The sequence below is a fragment of the Dasypus novemcinctus genome, chromosome 3 (assembly GCF_030445035.2).
Source record: "Dasypus novemcinctus isolate mDasNov1 chromosome 3, mDasNov1.1.hap2, whole genome shotgun sequence".
NCBI lineage: Eukaryota > Metazoa > Chordata > Mammalia > Cingulata > Dasypodidae > Dasypus > Dasypus novemcinctus.
This window is the reverse complement of record NC_080675.1, coordinates 65636249-65660573: the sequence shown is the minus strand read 5'-3', so window position 1 is coordinate 65660573 and position 24325 is coordinate 65636249. Positions and strand designations below refer to the sequence as shown.

Sequence of the window (24325 nt, the reverse complement as noted above, 5' to 3'; positions counted from 1 at the left end):
CAACCAACCAAAAAATTCTTCACCTTCCAGGAGGCTAATATATAGATCATGAGTAATCCTATAATCCTAGCTGCTCTGCCCACTAAGGGACAATTTCTTTATAATAAATTCTCCAGACCTTAAACCAAATGACCAGGTTCCTATGAATTTATGACTGAACACACATATGCACCTAGAGACTCAAAGGTTGATGTGCCTAAATAAAACTGGTACTGGAAATGCTCACGCATGCTCTGATATTGTTCATAGAGCAACACTACACCTGGCAAAGAAGTAAAATCAAAATGGAAGGATGTTTCTTTTTTGTTTGATCATAAAACATTTTCAATATAAGTCATACTCAAATCAATAACATCAATATAAATCTACTCTGATATATTTATAGATTCAACACAACCATACACAAAAATCTTAGCAGACTTTTTTGTCAAAATAGACAAGAAGATATTAAAATTTATGGAGAAGAAAAACCTAGAGCATCCAAATCAATTTTTGATAAAGATGAACACAATTGGGTGACTTACTCTTCCTGATTTTAAGACTTATGATAAAGCTACAGTAATATAGTGTGATATTCACATAAAGATAGAAGAACAGATGAAAGAAACAGAATAAAACCCAATATAAATGGCCAATTGGTTTTTTAACCTAAATGTCAAGGAAATTCAATAAAGTCAGAATAAACTTTTCAACAATTAGAGCTAGAACAAATGGATATTCATTTGCCAAAAAAAAAGTGAACCTCAAACTTTCCCTCACACCACAAGCAAAAATTAACTCAAAATGGAAAAATGAGATATGTTGGTAAATACAAGTGAATATTGATGGTTTAAATAAATAAAATATTAATGACTTGTGAATTTTAAAGTGTACAGAGAATTAAGATACATTATAAAACAACAGAAAAACAAAGAAAAGGCAAATATTGTTAAAATATCCTAAAATTTTGCCATAACTGAGGAAGTAATAAAGTAATAACTAAGGGTGTAGGTTTCAATTTCTAGAGTAACCAACAAATGATACTAAGATAATGTAAAACTCTCAGTTAAATAGAGTAGAAAATAGACAGATTTAAAAAAAGATTTGATAAATCCAAAAAAAGTCAATAAAATAAAATAAAATTGATAGGTCAAATAGAAAAACTAGTCAGATAGATATAACTATGATTGAATTAATATAATAAAGATTAAGATTATCCTACTGGATTTTTAAAAAAAACAGTAACAAAATCTATGTGTTTACATGGATATATATTAAATAAAAAGACACAAAAAGTTTGAAAGGAAAAGAATAGAAAATTATTCACCAGCACCCCCCAAACATTAACCAGAAAAAAGTTGGTATATCTAAATTAATAACAAAGTAGATTCTAAGGCAAGAAGTACTGCTAACAGTAAGAATGGACATTTTAAAACGATAATCTACCAGAGAGATACAATATCATAAAGATAATTTATCAAGAAGAAATAATAATTCTAAATCCACATATGCCAGTAAAATGTTTAAAATTTATAAAGTAAAAATTATAGACATAAAAGGAGAAACAGACCAATCCACAACCACATTCACAGACTATAACTAACCTCTTTCAATAGCTTTTAAAACAGCATATAAAAAAGTAAAAAAAAATATAGAAAATTTGAACAGCATAAATAACAAGGTTGACTTAATCGCACATGTAGACCACTGCCCTCAACAATTTCTCTTGGGTGCACATTGATCATTTTGGCAAATAGACTATACACTGGGCTTAGTATAAGTCACAATGAATTTCTGAATATTGAAATTATTCAGACTTTAATTCCTGACACTGTGGAATTAGACTATAATCAATAAAAATATAACTAGAATATCGCCAACAATTTGGAAATGAAATTCATTAAAATAGATTCAAATATATAATTTTCCTTCACATTTCAATATGCTTTCATTAGTGGGTGAAGAGAGGGTAGAGTTAAAGAGAGTAATTAAGGAGTTACTAATAACTTGAAGTAAAATTTAACTATTTTATAGCTAATAATCCAAGCATCTCCATGAATTATTGGATCTTCATTAAAAACAAATTGAGAATCTTCTATATGTCAAACACTGTTTCAGCTGTTCAAAGAAACAGAGCCTGTATGCTTGATGGGTTTAACTTCCGTCAACACAGAAATAAGATACTATGATAGTTTTAGTGCTATGAGAAAAAAAGAAAAGAAAACTGAGTTTTAAGAAAGAGTAACTCTGGAAGGGAAGACATACTTCTGGTACATTTGCCAGGAAAGGCCTCTTTGAGATTATAAGAGACCTCAGTAGCTGGAAGTTGCCTGCCATTTTATCTAGATAAAGGACTTTCCATGTGGAGGAATCAAAACCATGCAGACCCTGGGTATCGACAAGCTTGGCAGGTCTAGGATGGCAAAACTGGGAAAAAATGAATGAGTTTAAAGATTAGGCAAGAGAGCAAGGCAGGGCCATGTCACACATGGTTTTGCAGGCCACATCCCAATATTAGATTTATTATAAATATTGGGAAGCCACTGAAAGGATTTAAGCAAGAGAAAGATCTTATCAGATTTACGTGTTTTAAAAGATCACTATGGATAGCTGAACTTTTCTACAGTAAAGCATATCAAACAGGAGTAACAATGGAATTCATGTTATATCACTGGTCTTGTGTGTATCAGGTCCATGTGAAGTATAACAACATGGGTGCTATGTAGAAAAAACACTGATTCTTATGAAAAAGCCAACATTCTCTATGACTATAAAAATTAAACTTCTCATGTACTGATATTTGAGTGTTTTTATTTCTTTATTTATTTTTTTACTTATTTCTCTCCCCTTCCCCCCATCAGTTGTCTGCTCCTTTTGTCCATTTGCTGTGTGTTCTTCTGTGTCTGCGGCACCAGAAATCTGTTTGAGTGTTTTTATAAATTTGGCTGATGTATTTTACGATAAAAATTAAGCATATATATTAAATAAAATAATTGAAGTAGTTTTTGCTCCAACATGATTTTAGGACTGATAAAAACACGCAAGCCAGTTCAGACGGACAGATAAGCAACTATAATCAAGTAACCAAATGTTAGTTCCTAAAGGGCAGAAAGGACATTTTTTTTTTACAAGAAGCAAAAGTTGAAGATTGTTGGCAATTATTAACTGCTGTAAGCTAATTCAGAATGCAGAATTGCAAGAAAGCTTTGATTGTTTGTTCCTTAAATATTTTTTGTTAAGAAAATTAATTCAGGCTGTCCAAGTAGCAGAGTTACTGTCATAGCCAAAGGTAGAGAGGGCCTGTGTTATGCAGGATGATAAAGATATGTATATGGAAGGAAATATAAGCACTGAAATGTTAAAACAAAAAGTTCTTGCTTTCTTATAAAGGAAAAGGGGAGAAAAAAAAATTAAAGAAAAAATGAAAGCTACTTTTAAAGGCATAATGGATAGCAATTAGCTTAGAATCTACTATAACGGAGTTTCAAGAATTACGAATACAGAAATATAGACAAAGTCAAGAGTATGAGTGAAAAGTTTTATTTTGCTTGTTCAATAACCTCAATACTACAAATATTAATTTTTAATGGTATAAATGATTTCTTAAAATTTGGACAAATTTCATGATTGTTTCCAAGTGGTCAGATCCATCTATAGAGAAGAAATAGCCATATAAACAATAGGCATTTAGAGTCATCCTGATATTTGCAAATGTTACCATGTTTGAAAAGATTATGAAGGAAAATGTGTTTTCCAAGTGTTAACAATATCCATGGTTCAAAAGAAATTGGCAATAGGAAAACCAAATAAGGTGATCACTATCTGGAATTCTAAACTCTAGAGGGATCCAAACAACTAAATACTGCTAAAATATTTTCCTTTAAAAAAAATTATTATAGTGAAAAAAATCCAAGAATAAATTGCAGTATTGCAGAATACATGGGGAAATTGTGATCCTGTCTACTTGCAATGACCTGTTGAAGATGTCACAGTGGCCTGAACAAAGAGAGGGTCAGCTCAAGGCACGCTTCAACACCAGGGTCATGGCAGACTCATCATTAAGGAATGCTTGATGATGATTTTCAGAGATTTATATTTTGGCAGGTTACAACTCTTCTATAGCTTTAAATAGCAATGCACACAGCTATGTATTATGGCTGCAGATGTTTCTATATAATCATTGCCTTCTTCCACAGCTCATATCTAGACATTGGCAATTATATTAATCCAAAATAGGTCAGACCTGAGACATTCCAAGTAAATGACTTACTTGGAATCAAAAAGGACACATAATGGTGAAAAATGGCAAGCTGGAAAATATATGAACTTGGGATAACTTTATGTTTTAGAGAATTAAGATGTGAAACATGCATTGATGTTTCAATTTTTTAAGTAGAATATTAATAATATTTATATTTTAATTTTATATTTCCCTATGTATGGATATATGGATGTCTCACATCTCTAAAATGTGGTCAAATCTCTATTTATCTTGTTACCAATATAATTTTTATTTTTCATGGTCACAATTATTTTGAACTTTTTTCCTAATACATTTTTGTTTATTTGAAAACATTTTTGGTGTTCATTAGTGACCAAAAGGGCCTCATAACAGCACTCCAATATTCCTACACATTTCAATGTCTTCCTCAAGATTAATTATCTATTTTTGATATATTCCAGAGAAAATTTCCTATTACATTCTCTCTCTATAAAATAAGTTCAACTTTTCTTTTTATTAAATTTTTGATGAATTATTAGATATTTCAATTTTTACATAATTCTCTATTTTTAAATGAATTCAAAAACAAGTTAAACAAAAGAAATTAAAGACATTTGTTTAAAAACAGAAGCCAAATAAATCTCAAAATGATTCTTTGCTTTTTAAAAAATCATTTACCATAGCAAATGGGAAAATCAGAATCTGTCCTTTTGAGAAATACTTTCCACAAAACACAAATCAGCCAGAAAAATGCATAATGCTGTACTTTACCATGAAACCTAGATAATTACATATATGAAATATGTTAGGATACATTAAATTCATAGTTTTCCTAGAGTTAACGTTTTAAATTTAACTTCCATATTAAAAACAAATGAATGGTCCTTCATTATTTGACTCCTGTGATTTTTCAGTAGAACACATTACTTTTTTAAAAGGCAAGATTTGGAGAAAACTCTCTTTTGAACTATCTATAATACAGCATTTTCCCTGAATTAGGAAAGTATCCTAATAGAGTGGGATGCAAATACTGTACCTTAATTCCTACCTGGGTAAAGAAGGGTTCATAAATCTCAACTCCTTTATCAGATCCTTGTAGTAACACCTCCTGGCCACGCCTCCAGCTGTACCGAACAGGTGGATTGGAATTGGCAACGCATCGGAGGAACACTGTTCTTTCATAGTAAAATTGTTCTTTAGCTTCACCTATACTTTGGTGAACAGTTACTACTGGATCATCCAAATCTAGAAAAAAATAAAAAACAACCAAGTGGAAATGTTGTGACTTACATAGCTTTGGAAGTATTAAACATAAAAACAACATAATCAAAGTTGCATATTAGTAATTGATTTTACTACTTATTAGGAATTGTTTTTGTCATTGAGTTCCTTTAACTTATTGCCAAGTAACTTCTAATAAGAGGAGGTAAAGAAAAGTAACATTTCTTACGATATCTCTTTGCTGAGACAGCATACAGGACCTTGTGTATTCCCAACATTTTTCCAGCAGCCAAATAAAACAATCCCGAGAGAGATCAGAATGGAAAGCCATCAAATTCAAGAGTTTAGCCAGAACAATGAACAATAGTAACAGAGAAATTAATAATAATAATATCAAGCAGCCCAATTGACCCTTTCCCTTAATGTGTTTCTTTTTCCATTTACTTATAATGGATATTATAAAAGCAATCAAAGATTGCTGTTTAATAAATTATTACTGTTTTTATAGTAACAAATCTGATCTTGCAGAGAGTTAAATTTTATCTTCATCTCTGAATTTATATCCCATGTTATATTTGCTAATTTGAAATATGATAACAGAAGGTATTCTCAAAAGGCACTCATGTTTCTATGTTGAATATTGTGACACTGTGATTTTAGCAATGGAAGAACTTTTATCGTTGAGGTGGAGGCAGTGGCCACTGGAGGTTCTGAGAGGAGGGAGAGGGAAAATTAAGTGTAATATGGGGGCATTTTCAGGCTTGGGCATTGTCCTGAGTGACATTGCAATGACAGATATAGGCCATTATATATCTTGTCATAACTTTCAAAATTGTGGGAGACAGAGCGTAAACTGCAAGGTAAACTATAATTCATGTTTAGTGACAATGCTTCAAAACATGCTCATCAATTGTAACAAATGTACCACACTAATAAAGATGGTTGTTAATGTGAGTAAATGTGGGAGGGGTAGAGAGCAGGGAATATGGGAATCCCCTATATTTTTTATGAAACATTTATGTAATCTAAGTATCTTTAAAAAAATTAAAAGGTATATTTTTAAAAATGGAACTAAAATTGTGCCATTTTACATGTATCCTGCAGAAGGCATAGCTCCAGAAAAAATATACCACAGGGTTTCACAAATGTTTTCTGTAGAAAGCCAGTTCTGAGGGGCATACAGCCTGTGTGTCTCAACTACTCATTTCTGCTGTAGTAATGTGAACACAGCCAAAGGCATTACATAAATGACTGAGTTTAGTTGAGTGCCAGTGAAACTTTATTTACAACATCTGCCACTAGCCAGATTTGACCCACAGGACATTGTTTGCCATAGTTTGCCAACCCATGATATGTCATATCCCAATGTGTTAAGAGAAAAAAGAAGATATATACTTGCTTTAAGTAAATAAATAAAATACACTCTCATTTCCATGTGCTAGTATAAACTGAGTCTATATTTATTAAGTGTTATGCAAAAACCCTCTGTTTAAATCCCACCTTAAGGCAGCTTCTTCCCTTCTAGCTTTAAAGCCATGAAGGTTACTCAACCTCTGTGGTCTTCGATTTCCTTATTGGTAAAAAGGGAATAATAACGGCACCAATGACCTAGGGTTGTTGCAAAATTAAATGAGATAATCCACAAATTCCTGGCCATATAGTAAATAAAAATTATTATCTTCATCATCATTGTTAAGACATAGCTACTATTCAATTATTAGCACCTCAGTTAGACTCTCATTGATTCCATATTGTTTTCTTACCTTTATCTGACCAGAGATGCATTCAACTCTTACTATGAACGGGTAAAAATTTCAGTCACCCTTTTGTTCAGGCTATCAAATGTTTCTGCATAGAGAACACTTTCATATGAAAGCCTGAAAAGAAGCTACAATATTTATATAAACATAAGAATAATTAGATGTATGAGTATATGCTATTATGGATATTTAAAAGACATTGATCTTAGAAAGGAGTTTTTTATTGGGGGGGGAGATTTGATGTGGTTAAAATAATGAAAGATCTACAAAAGTAGTGAACTAAGAAAGGGATGTGGTTCAAGTGGTTGGGGGATGACTCCCACATTGGAGGTACCGGTTAAGATCCCGGTGCCTCCTGAGGGAAAAGTGGCAAAGAACAAGCAGAATGACTGGGGGAGCAAATAAGGGGAAATTTATATGGCTTGGTGGTTGGGTGCCGACTTCCCACCTGCAAGGTCCTGGGTTCGATTCCCAACCCCTGGCACCTCAAAAGGAAAAAAAGTAGTAAAAATAGCTGTCCTAAGAAATCAAGTAAAGAACAGGATCCAAAATCTTTCCATTTTTAAAAAAGTTTGTTTTTTCCTAATATGAATTGCTTGGCAGACCTTTTTAGATTTGTAGCTTTGCAACATTCTGAGAATTTTTCCCCAACATTAGAATCTTTTCACAACTACCTCAAAGAGCTCTAATTTTAGTAGTGTAAATTTACAGAACAACTGCTTTTTGTAATGCTTAAAGAACTTACAGTTTAAGTTTATTCTATTAACTGTGTAGGGATTTATGTTTTCTGCTTTTAATAAGGTAGAATTTTAGGGATGCTTGTATCATTATCATAATATGTTTAAAGGTCTCTAATATTTAAAAAATATTCATATTTTTTGGTGACTAGCTATTTATATATAAACCAAATTCTGCAGGAGATTGCTTAGATGGATTCAGCCTTAATGCTTTGCAAAAAGGTACTGTGAGTCAATTAAAAACAAGTATTTACTTTTTTTCTTTTCAATACATAATTCATTTTAGCATACACTCATTTTTTGAAGATATGAGCTCCATTTTGTTGTAAAAACAAAAATTTCAAGCTAGAAAGTTTAGAAGCAAAACAGAATTGAATGACAGCGTAATAATGGTAACTCTCCTTGGGTTCCAAACAGTTCATAATATTATAATTACCAACATCCATTTATTGATGCATCACAAGCTCTTTTCTTAAGTGCTGATATTGATAGGCTCTGTCAAGAATAGACCAAACCTGAACAACCATTCAAACATGATCTACACTTACCTGGGTGAGATTTGGTTCACTGGTCTTCTAAGAATCTAATCTTGTGGCAATTGCTTATTGAACATTCTATTGGTTGAATTATCTGTTGGATATACCCAGGTTTAGAAATTTCTACTTCATAAAATTCCTAAGTGATCTCTTTTTTTAGATTTAAAAACAAGCCAGAAAAAAGACTTCTTTCAGACAAGTCAATTAATGACATGGTCAAAATTTATGGTAAAAAATATTCACATACATATATACCTATATTTATTATTATATATACATATATAATATATATGTTAAATAACATATAAAACATATCAAAAACATTTTAAATGTAGTCTATGTATATTCCATATAATATGGGAGATTATATATATTTTATATAGAATATATATTATAGATATTTGATTACAATGTATAATATATATTAGCTATAGTATAAATTTTTATTTGGTTTAAATTAATATCTCTTAATAAAACTAAGGCATTTATAATTTAGCTACCTGTGGCTGGATATGTGCATTTGTCTTAGGTCAGGTTTCTCATAAAGAGACTCAGACATTTGTGGACAGGAGGTATATTGGAGAGTACCTTTTGGATCTATGTATGTGGGGCAATGAAGGAAGTAGGACTGGGCAGAGGGAGAGTTGAACAACAGTGCTGTTGTGAGAAGGCCTTGGTAGCTCTGGGGAAGCTCTGGAGTTGTAATGTTCCCTCAGAGCCTTCTTACTCTGAGACAAGGTAGACAGACCTTTACATACCTACTCCTGCTCCATCAACCAGTCATTAGATGTGTGCTCTTCTCCAGTAAGGGGTGTGACCTTTGGAGGTGCAGCTCTCTTCTGCTTAGGGCAATTTCCAGAGAGGGACTTAGTTGAGTGCCATCAACTGCCAACACTCTCAGCAGCTGGAGGAATGAGTGCTTCACTCCTGAAGAGGGGCTCTGGTTGAAGCACTATAACAGCCACACAGATCCACTTGCTAGATTTAATAATTCACCATATGTGGTGGATTGAGTTATGGATCTCAAATTTAGAAATGTTTTTGTTCTTAATCCACATCCCTATAGGTTTGCATCCATTGTAAATAGGATCTCTCGAAGTTGTTATTTTTAAACGAGGCGTGGCCCAACTGAATGAGGTCAGGTTTTAATCTGAATTACTAGAGTCCTTTATAAGCAAGAAATTCAGATATAGGGAGAGAAAGCCACAGGGAAAAGCCAAAGGTCGGTAGAAACCTGGAAAATGAAGTAGAAAGCATTGCCACGTACCTAATCATGTGAATGGGAAAGCCAAAGAACCCAAGGATTGTGATAAGCCAGCAACAGAACACCTGTCTTCAAGGAGAAAGCATCACCTTCCTGATGTCTCAGTTTTGGACTTCTAACCTCAAAACTGTGAGACAAATTCCCATCATTTTGTATCGTATTTTTAATGGTAGCCTGGAAATTAAGACACCCTATCTGGGAAAAGTTACTCTAGAATTCTGAGAGGATCTGAAAAGAAGCGTGATTGTATCAAAATAAGCATCTCATTCCACCATTACCATTGTAAATACCACTTTCAGTCTGAGTAATTTATCTAGTGGGGTTACCTAACCACTTGCTCTTCATACTTGACAAATTTGAGTCCATGGTCACTATGCGCTTCTCAGGCCACAGCTGATGTACTTGTCAGTTTATAATAAAAATTAGACAAGGGAATAACAAGAAATGACTCAGTGGATCAACTGGGTATCAAACATATTCTCCATTGCCTCACTGTGTAACAAGAGCCTTACCTCTAGCTGATAATATGGTCTAATTACTGCTGCCAGCATGGTGATGTCTTATCTGCTGTTTCTTGACACAAAGAGTCTAAAGAGAGAGAGTGGCAGCCACAGCTAAATGTTTAATGGGACACTTACTATCTTAATAGAAAGTTTTCCCCTCCTTGGAAAAAGGATCTCTAAACTGGCAGGACCCAGAGTTGTGGGGATGGAAACACAAATTTCCCAAAAGGATCACTGGATTAATGACTACTTCTTGGTTCTTTGGCCCATGTATTATAGTTAGGTAAAAAAAATCACCATATACTAATAGTAATTGATTTAGAATGTATAATGCATTCTGGAGCATAATATCCCATCCTTCAGGATATTATACTTAGTTGCCTCTACTAAAGTCCACTCCATTACTCTTAAAGAAGTATTTCTATGTGATATAATAAATAATAGGACCAGGAAATCCCAGGGCGATGTGCCCATTGCTACACCTCCACTGCTGTAGTGTGCTTATGTTCTGGATGACATGTTAGCTAGGATTCTGTGTTAAGAATCAAGTATTCTGCATTTAGATAGTGCTGATGGCTGAAGTCAGCAGATCAACGCATAATTAGAATGCAAGTCCAGTAAAAATGATGGGCTTCCTCTTTCAGCATAAAAAGGTTCTGATGTTATGACTAGTAACCAGTTAAGTGGCTGGTTGTTGCCTTGAAGAATGATGCCTTATCAAGAGTGAAGTATTGATCTCTGTTGCTGACAGATTAGGTGTTCAGTGACAGTAGCTATATCAGCCTTCATGAGTGAGGCCTGTGTTCTGAGCTTATGCATAACCTCTATCCCTACCATTATGGATGTTCTTTTGATACACGCACACACACACACACACACAAAGGGATATATATATATATCCCTTTGGACTATGTTATAACGAGTATAAGAATTAGAATTAATTAAGCTTTAAAGCAAGACTGCAAATGTATACTGTTGTCTGCTCCAAGTGAATGCAAATTATTTCTGATCCTCTTTCTTAACAGAAATGAAGCAGAATACATTCATTACATCACTGGCAACATATCATGTACTTGAGGCCATGTTAATCTGCTCTAGCAAAGATACCCAATGTGGCAGCAGCTGCAATTAGGGCTCTGCTTGTGATAGTTCACAATCATTCTTCTGGATCTACCTTGTTTGGGAAGGAGACAAGATTATAAACAAATATGGATATAAGAAGTCAACACCAATGCAACTTTTGGGTCACTAAGGGTAGCACTAATGCCTGCCATTCCCCATTCCCCTGGGATATATTACTGTCTATGATATAGTATCTTGGCTGAGAGTGAGAAAGTTTCAGTGGCATCCACATAGCATTCTCTTTTGGATAGGTCTCACCCACAGGCCAAAAAATTAACGTAGTGGTTCTGATACCTTCCATTAATGTCTAATTCAATAGGGGATAAGGTAAATGGCAATAGGGTGGGTTGTGTACTACTGCTAGGCCCAAAGTGAGTCAGACCTTGGCCATAAACTCATTTATTACCTGGAACCCATCTGTCACACACTAACAGAGGGAATTGCATGATGATGCTATAGAATTTTAAGTATCAAGGCCAACTTATATCTGTGTACAACAGTCCTCAAAATATTTTAAGAGTCTCCTTTCCTAATTATATAGTTATCCAAGTAAATAGATGTAAGTTCCTTTGGAGACAGGACTGGAAGAATCATTACAATATACACTTGGTATGATGTTGCAAGGGCCTTCTTTCTACAGATTTGGTCTCTTCTTACGTCAAGCAGTTCAATGTCTGAAAATTACATCAGGTCTAGAAACTGGACAAGAGGTAATGACTTTATTAGGTGGCCATATTCAGCCTCCTGATCATCTCTCCTTGATTTCTTGTAATTGTATAGATTGAGCAATACCTTTGTTGGCTGCCCACTTAATCTGCTCCTAGAGATGGTGTGTTCTAATTACCATCTCCATAGCTCTCTCTGAGTCAGGAACACTGGATGCACTCAAAATTAAGTGCTCATTTACGATATGTGAACACATTTTTCTTGTAACAATTAAGCACTGACAACTAGCTTCTGTTATTCTGTGTTCATCTCATCCCCATTGATATTAGGGAGTCCAATTCTGTGACACAATCTCCTGTCAGCAATCTTTGCCTACAGAGGCCAGTCAACACTGAGCATCTGCTTGTGTACCAGTACATCTCTACTATTTTGATCAATGGGGAATTCTCCAAGCTTTTCCACAAGATATAGTGAGTTGATTGTTTTCCTGGACTTTACTTGGCGTGTTCACTTTTGCATGACCATATCTCTAAGACTTTTGGCCCCTTTTTCTACTGTCTGCCACTGCAGATTGGTCACTTATACTTCATTTATTGACAACTATTTCTTTCCTCAAGATCCCAAGAGCTATCCTAGCAGCCGCAATCATCATCTCCTACAGTACTTGACAAGGGGATAAATCTTGTATTATGGGAAAATGTTCCCATATCCAGAAAATTAAACTTATTCTGTCTCACTTGATCCAGAAACCCCAGGATTCAGTTGCTACATATTCTATAGACTCCTGCCCATAAATATTGACTAGAACCTGCAGCTCATTTAGAGCATAGTTCCTTTCTTTCCTTTGAGGCCCAACATTTCCTATGGTCAATTTATGTCATCTATTGGCCCTACATATTGATCTAGTAACCAAGAGGGGAGGCAAGGGTAGATTCTAAGAATGATGTGGAGTGCTAAAAATGGTAGAGGTTTTCAAGCAAGATGGAAGTGATAGACTCTTATAGAAAGAATAAGCAATCTCTTCAGGCCCAGAAAGTTTGGGGAGATAGGGGATGGGCTTTAGATTTTTTGCTGCTAAAATAAATAAAATACAATGAATTGGTATGAAAAATAGAATTTATTGGTACACAGTTTTGAGGCTAGGAGAAGTCTGAAATCCAGACATCAGCATGGCCATGCTTTCCCTAGAAGACTATAGCACCTGGGCTGGCTGCCAGTGATCTGTGGTCCTTGAATTTTCTGCTTTAGATGGCAATGTGCCTTGCACATCTTCTCTTTTCTATTGTGGGTTCTGTTGACCCAGCTTCTGGCTCTTCCCATGGCTTCTCTCTCCCTTCAACTTTCACTCTGCTTTACATGACTCCCATAACCCAGATTCAAGCCCAACCAGATTTAGTTGAGTCAAATATTAACTGAAATAACATCTTGAAGAGATCCTATTTATAATGTGTTCATATACATCAGAATGCAAACCAAGACAAAGAGCATGTCCTAACTGGTATACAATGCAATCCACCACAATTTGCAAGGTTTTTGAGTTCATAAACCTAGATGCACTGCCCTCCCCTTCTCATCCCCACCCCTGGTCCAGGCCCTATTTGTTTCCAATCAGGGTTCAGATCCTGGTACAACTGACTTGACAAACTGAAGATTAAAGTTACTCTGAATCTCTTCTGTACTTTTTAAAATTTCTTTTTTTATTTAAGAAGTTTTTGAGTTAACAAAACAATCATGTATACCATAGAGATTTCCCATACATCACCCTATCTCCACCACCTTACTTTGTTGTGACACATTTGTTACAAGGAAAGAATGTCATAATATTACTGCTATCTATGGTCCATAGCTTAAATAATTTGTTATATTTCATGAGAGAACATTCTCATATTTGTACTGTTAACACACACAGTATGTTATATGGTCCCCTGCCTTGTACAATCCATCCAAAGTGTGCATTCAGTGGCTCTCAGTTTCATCATAGAGTTGTGCTATTATCAGCCCAGTTCATTTCAGAATGTTTTCATTACTCCAAAAGAAAAATACCATATCCACTTATAGCCCCATATTATTGACCCTAAAAATTGTTATAGTACATTTTTTGCCATTGCTATAAAAATATTATAGCATAAAAATATTATATTGGGAAGCGGCCTTGGCCCAGTGGTTAGGACATCTGTCTACCACATGGGAGGTCCGCGGTTCAAACCCTGGGCCTCCTTGACCCGTGTGGAGCTGGCCTACACGCAATGTTGATGTGCGCAAGGAGTGCCGTGCAACGCAGGGGTGTCCCCGCGTAGGAGAGCCCCACGCGCAAGGAGTGCGCCCTGTAAGGAAAGCCGCCCAGTGCAACAGAAAGTGCAGCCTGCCTAAGAATGGTGCCACCCACATGGAGAGCTGACACAACAAGATGATGCAACAAAAAGAAACACAGATTCCTGTGCCGCTGACAACAACAGAAGTGGACAAAGAAGATGACGCAGCAAAATAGACACAGAGAACCGACAACTGGGGTGGGGGGGAGTGGGAGAAGGGGAAATAAATAAATAAATAAATCTTTTAAAAATAAATAAATAAATAAAATATCATATTACTGTTAACTATAGTCTGTATATTTAGTTATATTTTTCTCATGTATCTCCATATTCTTTTTTTATTATGAGCTTTTACTTTTTTATTGTATTTTTTTGAATATACATAGATCACAAAAAAATGTTACATTAAAAAATATGAGGTTCCCACATACCCCACACCCTGCCCCCCACCACTCTTCCCACATCAACACCTCCTTCATCATCGTGGCACATCCATTGCATTTGGAGAATACACCTTGGAGCACTGCTGCACTGCATGGATTATAGTTCACGTTGTAGTTTACACTAGTATCTCCATATTCTTAACACTGTGTGTATTAGTCAGCCAAAGGGGTGCTGATGCAAAGTTCCAGAAATCTCTTGGTTTTTATAAAGGGTATTTATTTGGGGCAAAAGCTTATAGTTACAAGGTCTTAAAGAGTCCAATTCAAGGCTTCTTTCTCACCAAAGTCAGCTGCTTTGTGTTGAAGCAAAATGGCAGGTGATCCCTGTCTAGTTTCTCCTTCCTTCTTCCTCTTAGGGCACCATGGTCCCAGTTTCTTCTGATCTCATCTTAGGCTGGCATAGGGCTCATCTTTCAGAGCTTTTTATATCAGTCTGGCATAGGGCTCATTTCTTTCCAGGCTTTCTCAGCAGCTCAACGGCAAATTATCAGGCGAATGTCTCAGATTTCTCAGGGGCCCCAGGATCAAACATGACAGAACTCTCTCCTTTCCATGTGTCATCTTGAGTCAGAGTTCATTTGTATCAGTCCACCAACGGGTCAGGGACTCAATCTGAGTCACAACTTACTGACATGGTCAAATCAAAGCCCTAATCTTAACAGGTCATTTAATCAAGAATGCCAGCTGAATCTAATGCATTCAAAGGGTATCAAACCCAGAGGAATATATTAGTTTATAAACATAATCTTTCTCTTTTTTGTGATTTATAAATAATTTCAAACTGCCACACTTTGTAATAGAAGAATATTCTTGTATTTGTACTAGTAACCACAATTATATGCACCATTAATATCACTGTTACACAGTCTCTAGATTATCCTCCAGCTTTCTTTCAATTGACATTAACCTTCAAGATGACCCCTTTTAGCCACAATCACCTTTATAAATCAGCAGTGTTGATTATACTCGCTATAATGTTACCATCAACTCTAACCATTTCACCACATTTACAATCCCCCTTAATAAACATTCCACATACACTCAACAACAGCTCCCCCTTCTTAACCTGCATTTTATCTCCTACTAACCTGTACTTTATAATTTAACTCCATGAATTTACTCATTGTATTTAGTTCATATTAGTGACAACATATATTTGTCCTATTGTGTCTGGTTCATTTCATTCAAGATAATGCCTTCAAGGTTCATCCATGTAGTCACATTCCGCTATACTTCTAATTAAGTCCTAAGTCTTAAGTATCATCTTTTTATGACCTTAGACTACAGTAGATAAGATTCTCTTCACATTCTGCTAACAAGGTTTTCTTATTCTAACAAATCAATTTCAGCGGATGATTAATCACAACCTTTCATTTTTGCTTCCTTCTAAATAAATAGAACCCAGTAGAATCTATCTTTTAATTATAACTTTCCCCTGAATTTCTCAAAAGCCTGAGATATTGGATCCACAGTACCTTAGCTTCCATTGGTACCTATCCCAGTTTATCATAGGTAGAATTACTAACAATTTCACCACTATGGCATTTAAGGGTTATTAGTGGTCCACCTAATACCAGCAAAAAAGAGCTCATTGTCAGCCAGGTATTGGGCTGATGGGTGGTCCAGCTTCAAAATGCCATTTTATAGTTGCTTTCTCAGATTCCCCAAAATGGGTTCCTTGGGAATCTGAATCCTTGATGAAGATATGCATTCAAAAAGTTTATTGAGAAGTACCCTCAGGATCAACTCATGTGGTGGGGTGCAAAAACTGTAGGATTAGGCATACTGAAGAACTGACTGTGATACATTACTACAAAGGTTCCAAGTAATTCAGAAGGTACTTTAAAGTTGAGATGGTCCTTTAGAGTTGTCTTGACATAAGACAATTGAATCAAGGTTTTTATAGTTCCACATTCATTAGTTACTGGGTTAGGGCTTCCCCTTGCAAGGAGGCTTGATCTTGGGGTAGGCAGTTCTTTCCAGCTGAGGACATTTCCAAGGGCATTTCCATTCTTAGATGAGATCTCACATCTGTCAACACCATAAAGATTTAGGCAGAACATCTGTGCACAGTTTTATCCAAGGACCTTAAGGTTACCATTTTTCATTTACTTCAGTCAATATTTACAGTTCAGAGGACAAGAGATTTCCATTTTTATTCAATAGTTAATTTTCATACCAAATGCCTTTAATAGTATTACCCAAAAGAACATACCTGTTCTGTTATTACTGATATGTTTATCTGCATTTATTTTTTCTCTTTAAAATAAACGTCTTTTAATTTAATAGGTTGAGGGTATGAAATTCAAATATCTAGAGGTTATAGTCATTGGCAAATGTGAAATATACTTTACAGTAAAGGACATATGGTTTTTATTATTTAGTGGGAGAAAATTCTTCACATTTGTAGAATAATATAAATCTTTGATTACCTTATTTGATAAACATTTTATTTAAATATATTTTAGTAACATATTGGATATGTTTATCAATTAAGTATATGCTTTTTGGGATAGAGGCTTTGTCTTAGTCATATTTTTATCCCTGAAACCCAACATATTGAATATAAATACTAATGATCTAATAGATCAAAATAGTATAACTATTTATTTCTACTACCATATTACTAATATGGCAGTATAAATTTTCAGCAATACCACCTGCATATATCATAATGATAAACTAAGGAAAATTCCATTTTTCCTTCCATAAATTCAGCAGCTCTTCCTTTATACAAATAATTTTCTTGAAACTTTTTTTGACTGATTAAATGTGTCAAGCACTGACAAATTCGTTCTAAGAATTTTTTTTAAATTGATGATTTAAACCACCTTCCTTAATTCTAAAAACAACCAAGTCTCCCAAATAATTTACAGCATAAAAAACTTTGACCAAGAATTGGACTAAATGAAATTTTCTAAAACTATATGAACTTTTCCCATAACTTTTGTTTGTTCACCCATAAGAATTTTCTACTTGCCCAGTTTTATTTCACAAATATTTTTTAAAATTCTTATGGGACTTCAGCACATAGTTGTTCAGGACACAGTGTAAAAAATATTAACAACTAATGATGACAGAAGTGATATTTCTTGACTACCAATTTTGACTCAGGTTCTTAGGGAGAAACATATACTATTCACATAATTTCATCTTGATAGTAACTCTTTGATATACTGGGAAGTTGAATATCTGATAGATAATGTAATTTACCAGGTTATATTTAGCAGTATATTTAGCAGCAAAATAATCCAATTTATCTGACTCCAAAATCTTATTGTTCATTATTTTCATTCATGCTTTTACATATCTACAATATACGAGGCATTACATAAAATAATTAGTTTAGAAGAAGCATAAAAGTCATATGTCACAAAAAGATAAGTATGATGTGAAAACCCAGTATGGTTGGATAAATGATCCTACAAAGTTGTAAAACAAATATTGGTGCCTAATTTTGTCTGGAAAGAATAGTAAAGACCTCCTGAAAGGATGATGCCTGAAATAAATCCTGAATTATGAAGAGATTTAACTAGGTGAAGACTAGGAGTGGCATGATAAAGAGAAAATTTTATACTCCAGTATAGCTAAAAGTAGATTTGGGGTATTGGACATAGTTATATGATATGATGCTTGAGAGGAAAAAGGAAAAAGTGGCAAATCAGTAGTAGAACCACATATGCATGATAAGGAATTCAGGCTTTATCATGTAAACTATGGGAAGAAATTTCAAATATAATACTAGAAAATCAATTCCATTATATCATTTTTTAACCAATTATTAGTAAATGTATTCATTCCAAATCATGGTATGTCTTTTCATTAATTAAGAACTTATATTTCATTATTTGATAGAATATTCTGACTCCTTTCTTGAGGAGAGATTTGAAGGGAGCAGGAATACTGGCAAGAATATTGGTAAGTAAGAAACTGGCTACAGCAAATTGGATGATGAGTGATAAAAGCTTTAAAACAAGGCTGTGGCAGTGGTCATGGAAAGAAGGCCTAAATGAATTGACCCACGTGGCTGTTAGACGTAGGGGTGAGGGAAAGGTAGGAGTTGAAGAAGATACTGAAGGACCTGACTTAGGCTGTTGGGTAGACAGTGCTGTCATTAACTGAAAAAGGAAATGGAAAGTGGGAACAGTACCAGCATTGGGAGAGGGAGTAGGGTGGAAGGGGTTGGAATTGATAAGTTTTGTTTGGGTAATGCTGAATTTCGGGAACATATAATTCCCAATTCCAGTTTGGAATAGGAGGTCTGAGGTATAGATATGAATTTGGGGATCATCAATATGTATGCAAAGAAGAGTGTGCAGACTGAGAAGAGGAAAGGTCCAAGGAAAGAACCATGGGCAGGCATGAAGAAAGAAAACCTTTGAAAAGACAGAGGGAAAAGTGGTGGGAGAAGTAGAAAGAAAAAATCAATTGAAAAACAGTATAACAGACAAACAGATCAGGTAAAAACTGAAATGGAAAGTGACCTTTAAATTTGGCAAGGAATAGGACATGGGCCACCTTCACTAGTGCTGTGACAGTGGAGTGATGGGACCAACAGCTGATATTTTGTGCCTGAAGGAGTGAAAGGCAGGTGAAAACATGGAGAGATTAATGGATATAAACCTTTCAATAAACTTGGCTCTGACAAGAAAGAATTAGGGTAGCAGCTAGAAGACAAAGTGGGATAAAAGGGATTCTTTCCATTTTGTCTTGCTTTGTTCTGCCCTAAACTGAGTGGTGTATATTTAAATCCAAAAAGGGAAGAGTCGTATGTTTAAAGGGAAAAATGAAAGGATAGGGAGCCTTAGGAAAATGATCAATGCTTAAAACAGTCATTTTGATAAATAATTATTTTAATGATATAATTACAGATTTTTAAACACGAAATTATTTAACATTTATTTTATTAGTGGTGTGTCCAATTTTTTAGATTTTCACCAAGCTTCCAGGCTTTTAGCTAAAAATTTGGAATTAATTTTCTTGGAATTAATTTTTACCTCTTCCTGGCTTTCCATCAAAGCATAGACTTTTTTTCCACTTCTTTGTTGTTTTTTTAATGTTACATTAAAAAAATGAGGTCCCCATATACCCCCCAACCCTCTCACCCCACTCCTCCCACATCAATAACCTCCTTCATCATCGCAGCACATTCATTGCTTTTGGTGAATACATTTTGGAGCACTGCTGCACCACATGGATAATGGTTTACATTGTAGTCTACACTCTTCCCCAGTCCATCCAGTGGGCCATGGCAGGACATACCATGTCCAGCATCTGTCCCTGAAGTATCACCCAGGAAAACTCCAAGTCCTGAAAATGCCCCCACATCAGATTTTTTTTCCTTAAAAATATCAAAAATTGGCTCTTGCGGGATACATAGCCTCATTTGGGAGATGATTCACTAAGTCATGGAAATACTTGTTTAGTCTATTCTTTGCTTCTCTTGGGGTAGTCTAGTGACATAAAACCCATTCTGCAACATTCACTGGCACAATTAACCTAGGTGCTTAACTGCAACCAAAGTCATAGATTATAGTTTCAAGTTAAAGAATCAATTAATCTCAAAAAATAATCACAGAAGAAGCATGTTTTCCACAGGGGTTATTCTACAATTTGGTCCAATTTTTCTGTTTTTAATCTTTGAATTAAACCAAATGAATCTGAAAACCCAGATGGCAAAGACACACTAAATACTGTATTGGATGTCATCTTTCCCTCAGGGAAGTTCCAAAAATCTTTAAAATCTTATAAGAAAAAAGATAGCCAAACTTGTTTTCTTAAGGAAACTAAGAATTCAATACACTTGGATGTACTAAAGCTAGTGGAGTATATTAATTTCCCACTTCATGGACAGGAATTTTTATTGCTATTATAATTATAGGATGAGTGCATATGGCAATAGATTGCGCTAACTAAACATCAATTGCTATCACCTAAATAAAATTAAGTTGCCTTGAAGCTATACAAAAGATAAACTAATTAAATCATTGTTAGACATATCAATAACCAAGAACAAAGCACTTTATTTTAAACATAGCATCAATGTCAATGATTTTTTAGCACTTTTGGCAGATAACTCAAAAACACTGTTTTCTTAGATAAATCAACAGGGAATTTTGTAAAAGCATTGATGAAAAAAAAAAGTTTCTAATGTTTTTCTGCATAGCAATTTTTTACCTGTGGCCAATTTTATCTGAATACCTATAAAAGAAAACAAGCAAAATGAGTCAAATTCTCAAAATGGGACATTTGTAAGAGTAAGGCTATAAGATTAAACACATTCTTTTTTTTAATTGCACTTCACTTTATTGGTCTTTGCATATATTGTATTTTTATATACTTTTTAAAAGATATTTAGATTACATAAATGTTACATAAAAAATATAGGGGACTCCCATATGCATAATTCCCAGCCCTCCCCAATTTTCCCACATTAATAACATCCTTCATTAGTGTGGTACATTCGTTACAATTGAACACATTTTGAAGTATTGCCACTAAGCGTGGATTAGAGTTTACATTGTAGTTTACTCTCTTTCCCACACATTTTTTGTAAGTTATTAAAAGATACATAATGGCCTGTATCTGTTATTGCAATGTCATTCAGAACAATTCCCAAGTGCCGAAAATGCCCCCAAATTGCACACGTTTTTTGCTCTCCCTCCCTTCAGAACCTCCAATTGCCACTGCCTCTACATCAATTACGTAAGTTCTTTCATTGCTAGAATCACAATAAGTCTATAGTAGAATAACAATAAATCTACTCTAATCCATCATTCATTCCCCAATCCTGAGGATTCTGGGATGATGATGCCTACTCTGACTCTAATTGTGAGGGGCCTTAAAATTTTGTTCTCATTACTACTCCAAAATTAGAATCCCTTATTTGTTCTATAAGTTTCTAAAGATATATGTAAGTACATATTTTATAGCTCTTAAGTCAATATTATCCTTACGATTCTGCCCATGATTTTAGGGAAATGGTTTTTGAAATTTCTGATGGTCTGGAAAAACTACAGCAGGGTTTCCCTTTACCATCTCCTTACCTATTTTCTATAAGCTCCTGAAAATTGAGGATAAATAAGAAGGAACCTGAATTTTTAAAAAATATGCATACAGACACATCTAGTGCATACAAACATACACATGCATACCTAATAAAAATTTTTGTGCATATGCTTATTTATATAAATAAATAAATAAATATATATATATATACATATGTATATGTATATATGTATACAGGCTTTTTCTTGTTAATGCTTCCATCTGATTTCCCTCCCTTTACCCACACTTTCACCTCCCCAGGTAACCCATGCTGACTTCTTGGTATTCTTTGTTTTTTCTAAGGCTCATATGTTTATAAACACATACGCAAGTGCATGCATGCTTACATATATATGTGTGTGTCAGAGTTTGTTTTTCTTTTCATAAAAATATGTTTTATAAAATTGAATCATATATCACTTTTTTGCCCCATCTTGCTTTTCCCAAACAAAATACCTCATAGAAACCAAACAAAGGTAGAGTTCTAATTCTTTATTTTTAAAATAATAGTTGTACAATATTCCTGGTAATGAATGTATTGTAATTTATTCAACCATTCCTCGATGATGTGTATAGACTTTATTTCCAAGCTTTTGTCTCTGTGAATAATGTTACATTATATCTGAATATTATCTTTATATTAGAGGTTTTATTTTTATGGGAAAAATTTTTCATAAGCAGAAAGATAGCTTGTCAGTAGTTGCAATTGATTTTGCCTCTTGCTTTCCAAAAGGAATGTATATTTCACTTCAAGCATATGAGGGTATCATTTTTGTTGCATTTCCACTATAGTAGAACTTTTTGCTCTTCTAAATTTTTGTGTGGTCTAATTGTTTAAGGTGGTAGCTGTTGGAAAGTCATAGACATGCTCAACAGCCACCTCCCAGCCCTTTCCTACCCTGCTTCCTTTTCTTTGTGTGCATGAGTTTCAGTATGTTCCCATTCCACAGCCTGGTGAAGACATTAGGTCTACTTGAACTGCCTGACTATATTTTAAACCCAGAAACTGGGAACAGGCAGTTCCAGCTGCTTAACAAGGTAGGAATCCCCAGTGGCAAGGTCCTCTTCCCCTGATTGTAAAATATCCCACTCTCAGTCAGCACAGATTTGTCTCTCATCTTCAGAGTGAAGTGGGGTGTGTGGACGAACCTGCCATCCAATGACCCTGATCCAAGGAGTTGGTCTCCCTCAGAGACCAGTCACAATGCAATTTCTTCCCTTGCTCTTTTGGATCCTTTGTGCTGCATAAGTAATAAAGCAGTAATTTGCTGAGAATTTCAGTGTGTCTGAGCCTTTGTTGCCATGATGCACCATAAAGCAACTACCTCCATAGTTATGGTGTTATGAATAGGTTGCACAGGGAATTATGAAGTGGGTTGATTTCTTGGCTGTCCTTTTTAAGCTATTGCATTCTTTATATACAGGAGTGTCTAGGGCAACACAGGACTCATTGTGAGTTAAACTTAGGGGTCACCCTATCAGCCAGGGTAGAGGAACCAACTTGAGGCTGGATGACCTAGGGTGTGCCTCTGTCCCCAGGAGCTAAAGCAGCAATAAATGGGACTTTGATAATTGCCTTATGAATGTCAGAGAGTCAGCAAGCTGGTTCTACTCTGAGATGAATGAGTTTGGGGCTTCTACCATCCAGTGTGCTCATGACCTCTTCTATCTGTTCTCATTCTGGAACCAGGCATACTCACACTCAGGTCCTGGTGCCTCATAAAGAAACAAGGAAGAAAAACAGACACAGCAAATGCAAACAAGGGGGTGGGGAGAAAAAGATAAAAAATGAGGATTGGCCTTGAAAGGGGGACTAAGGAAATTCTACTTGGAACTCTCCTTTCAGCCACTGTCAGGTTATCATCCTGTTTCTTACCACATTATACCCTCCACATGATTACCAAGATGGTGGGATGTTAGGGCTGCTAGGTGGAGGGGTGGGATGGTGAAAGCAGGCCTAGAAATACTTAACATACATGGGGCAACAATCCAGTGGGCTGAACCTATGAAGCCTGACATACACAATGGAGGTTAGTGGGCAATGCCTACCCCTCAGCAAAGTTCATGGGAAAATTTTGAGAAGTCCTGACAATTCCCGTCTATCAAAATGGGGTGGAAATGGGCCAGAAGATATGGGTAAGGCACTCAGATCAATGGGAAAGAGTTAAGGTTATAGTTTAAGGCAAGGGGACAAACAGACTGACTGAGTGGCCTTAGAAGAAAAGATAAGTTACTGCAAATAGACCGAGAAAAGTGTGTCCCATGGGAGGTGGCTGTGTGTCTACCCTGTCAGGACTAACTACTGCTTGCCCCTCCTCTTTTCAACAGAATTGACTGGCAGCAGCAATCTGGAAGGAAAATAGCTTTGTCCAACTGACCCAGGCCATCATGACAGCAGGGAAACTGACCGAAGGCTGGGTCTGCCATCTGACCCCTCACTCCCTCTCTCCTCTTTGCTGAGTCTGGACTGACACTCAAGGAAGTGATTTTCTCTCCCTCATCTTTGAATTAAC

At 35.2% G+C, this 24325-nt stretch overlaps 1 protein-coding gene across 1 annotated transcript in view; it reads right to left on the bottom strand.

Moving 5' to 3' along the window:
- The window catches only part of MDGA2 (MAM domain containing glycosylphosphatidylinositol anchor 2), a 1021793-nt gene that overhangs the window by 376895 nt on the left and 620573 nt on the right, over positions 1-24325 (bottom strand). The window contains exon 4 of the mRNA XM_004454777.4: positions 5250-5446. Coding sequence (XP_004454834.2) covers positions 5250-5446 — 197 coding nt within the window. The remainder of the gene's footprint in view (positions 1-5249; positions 5447-24325) is intronic.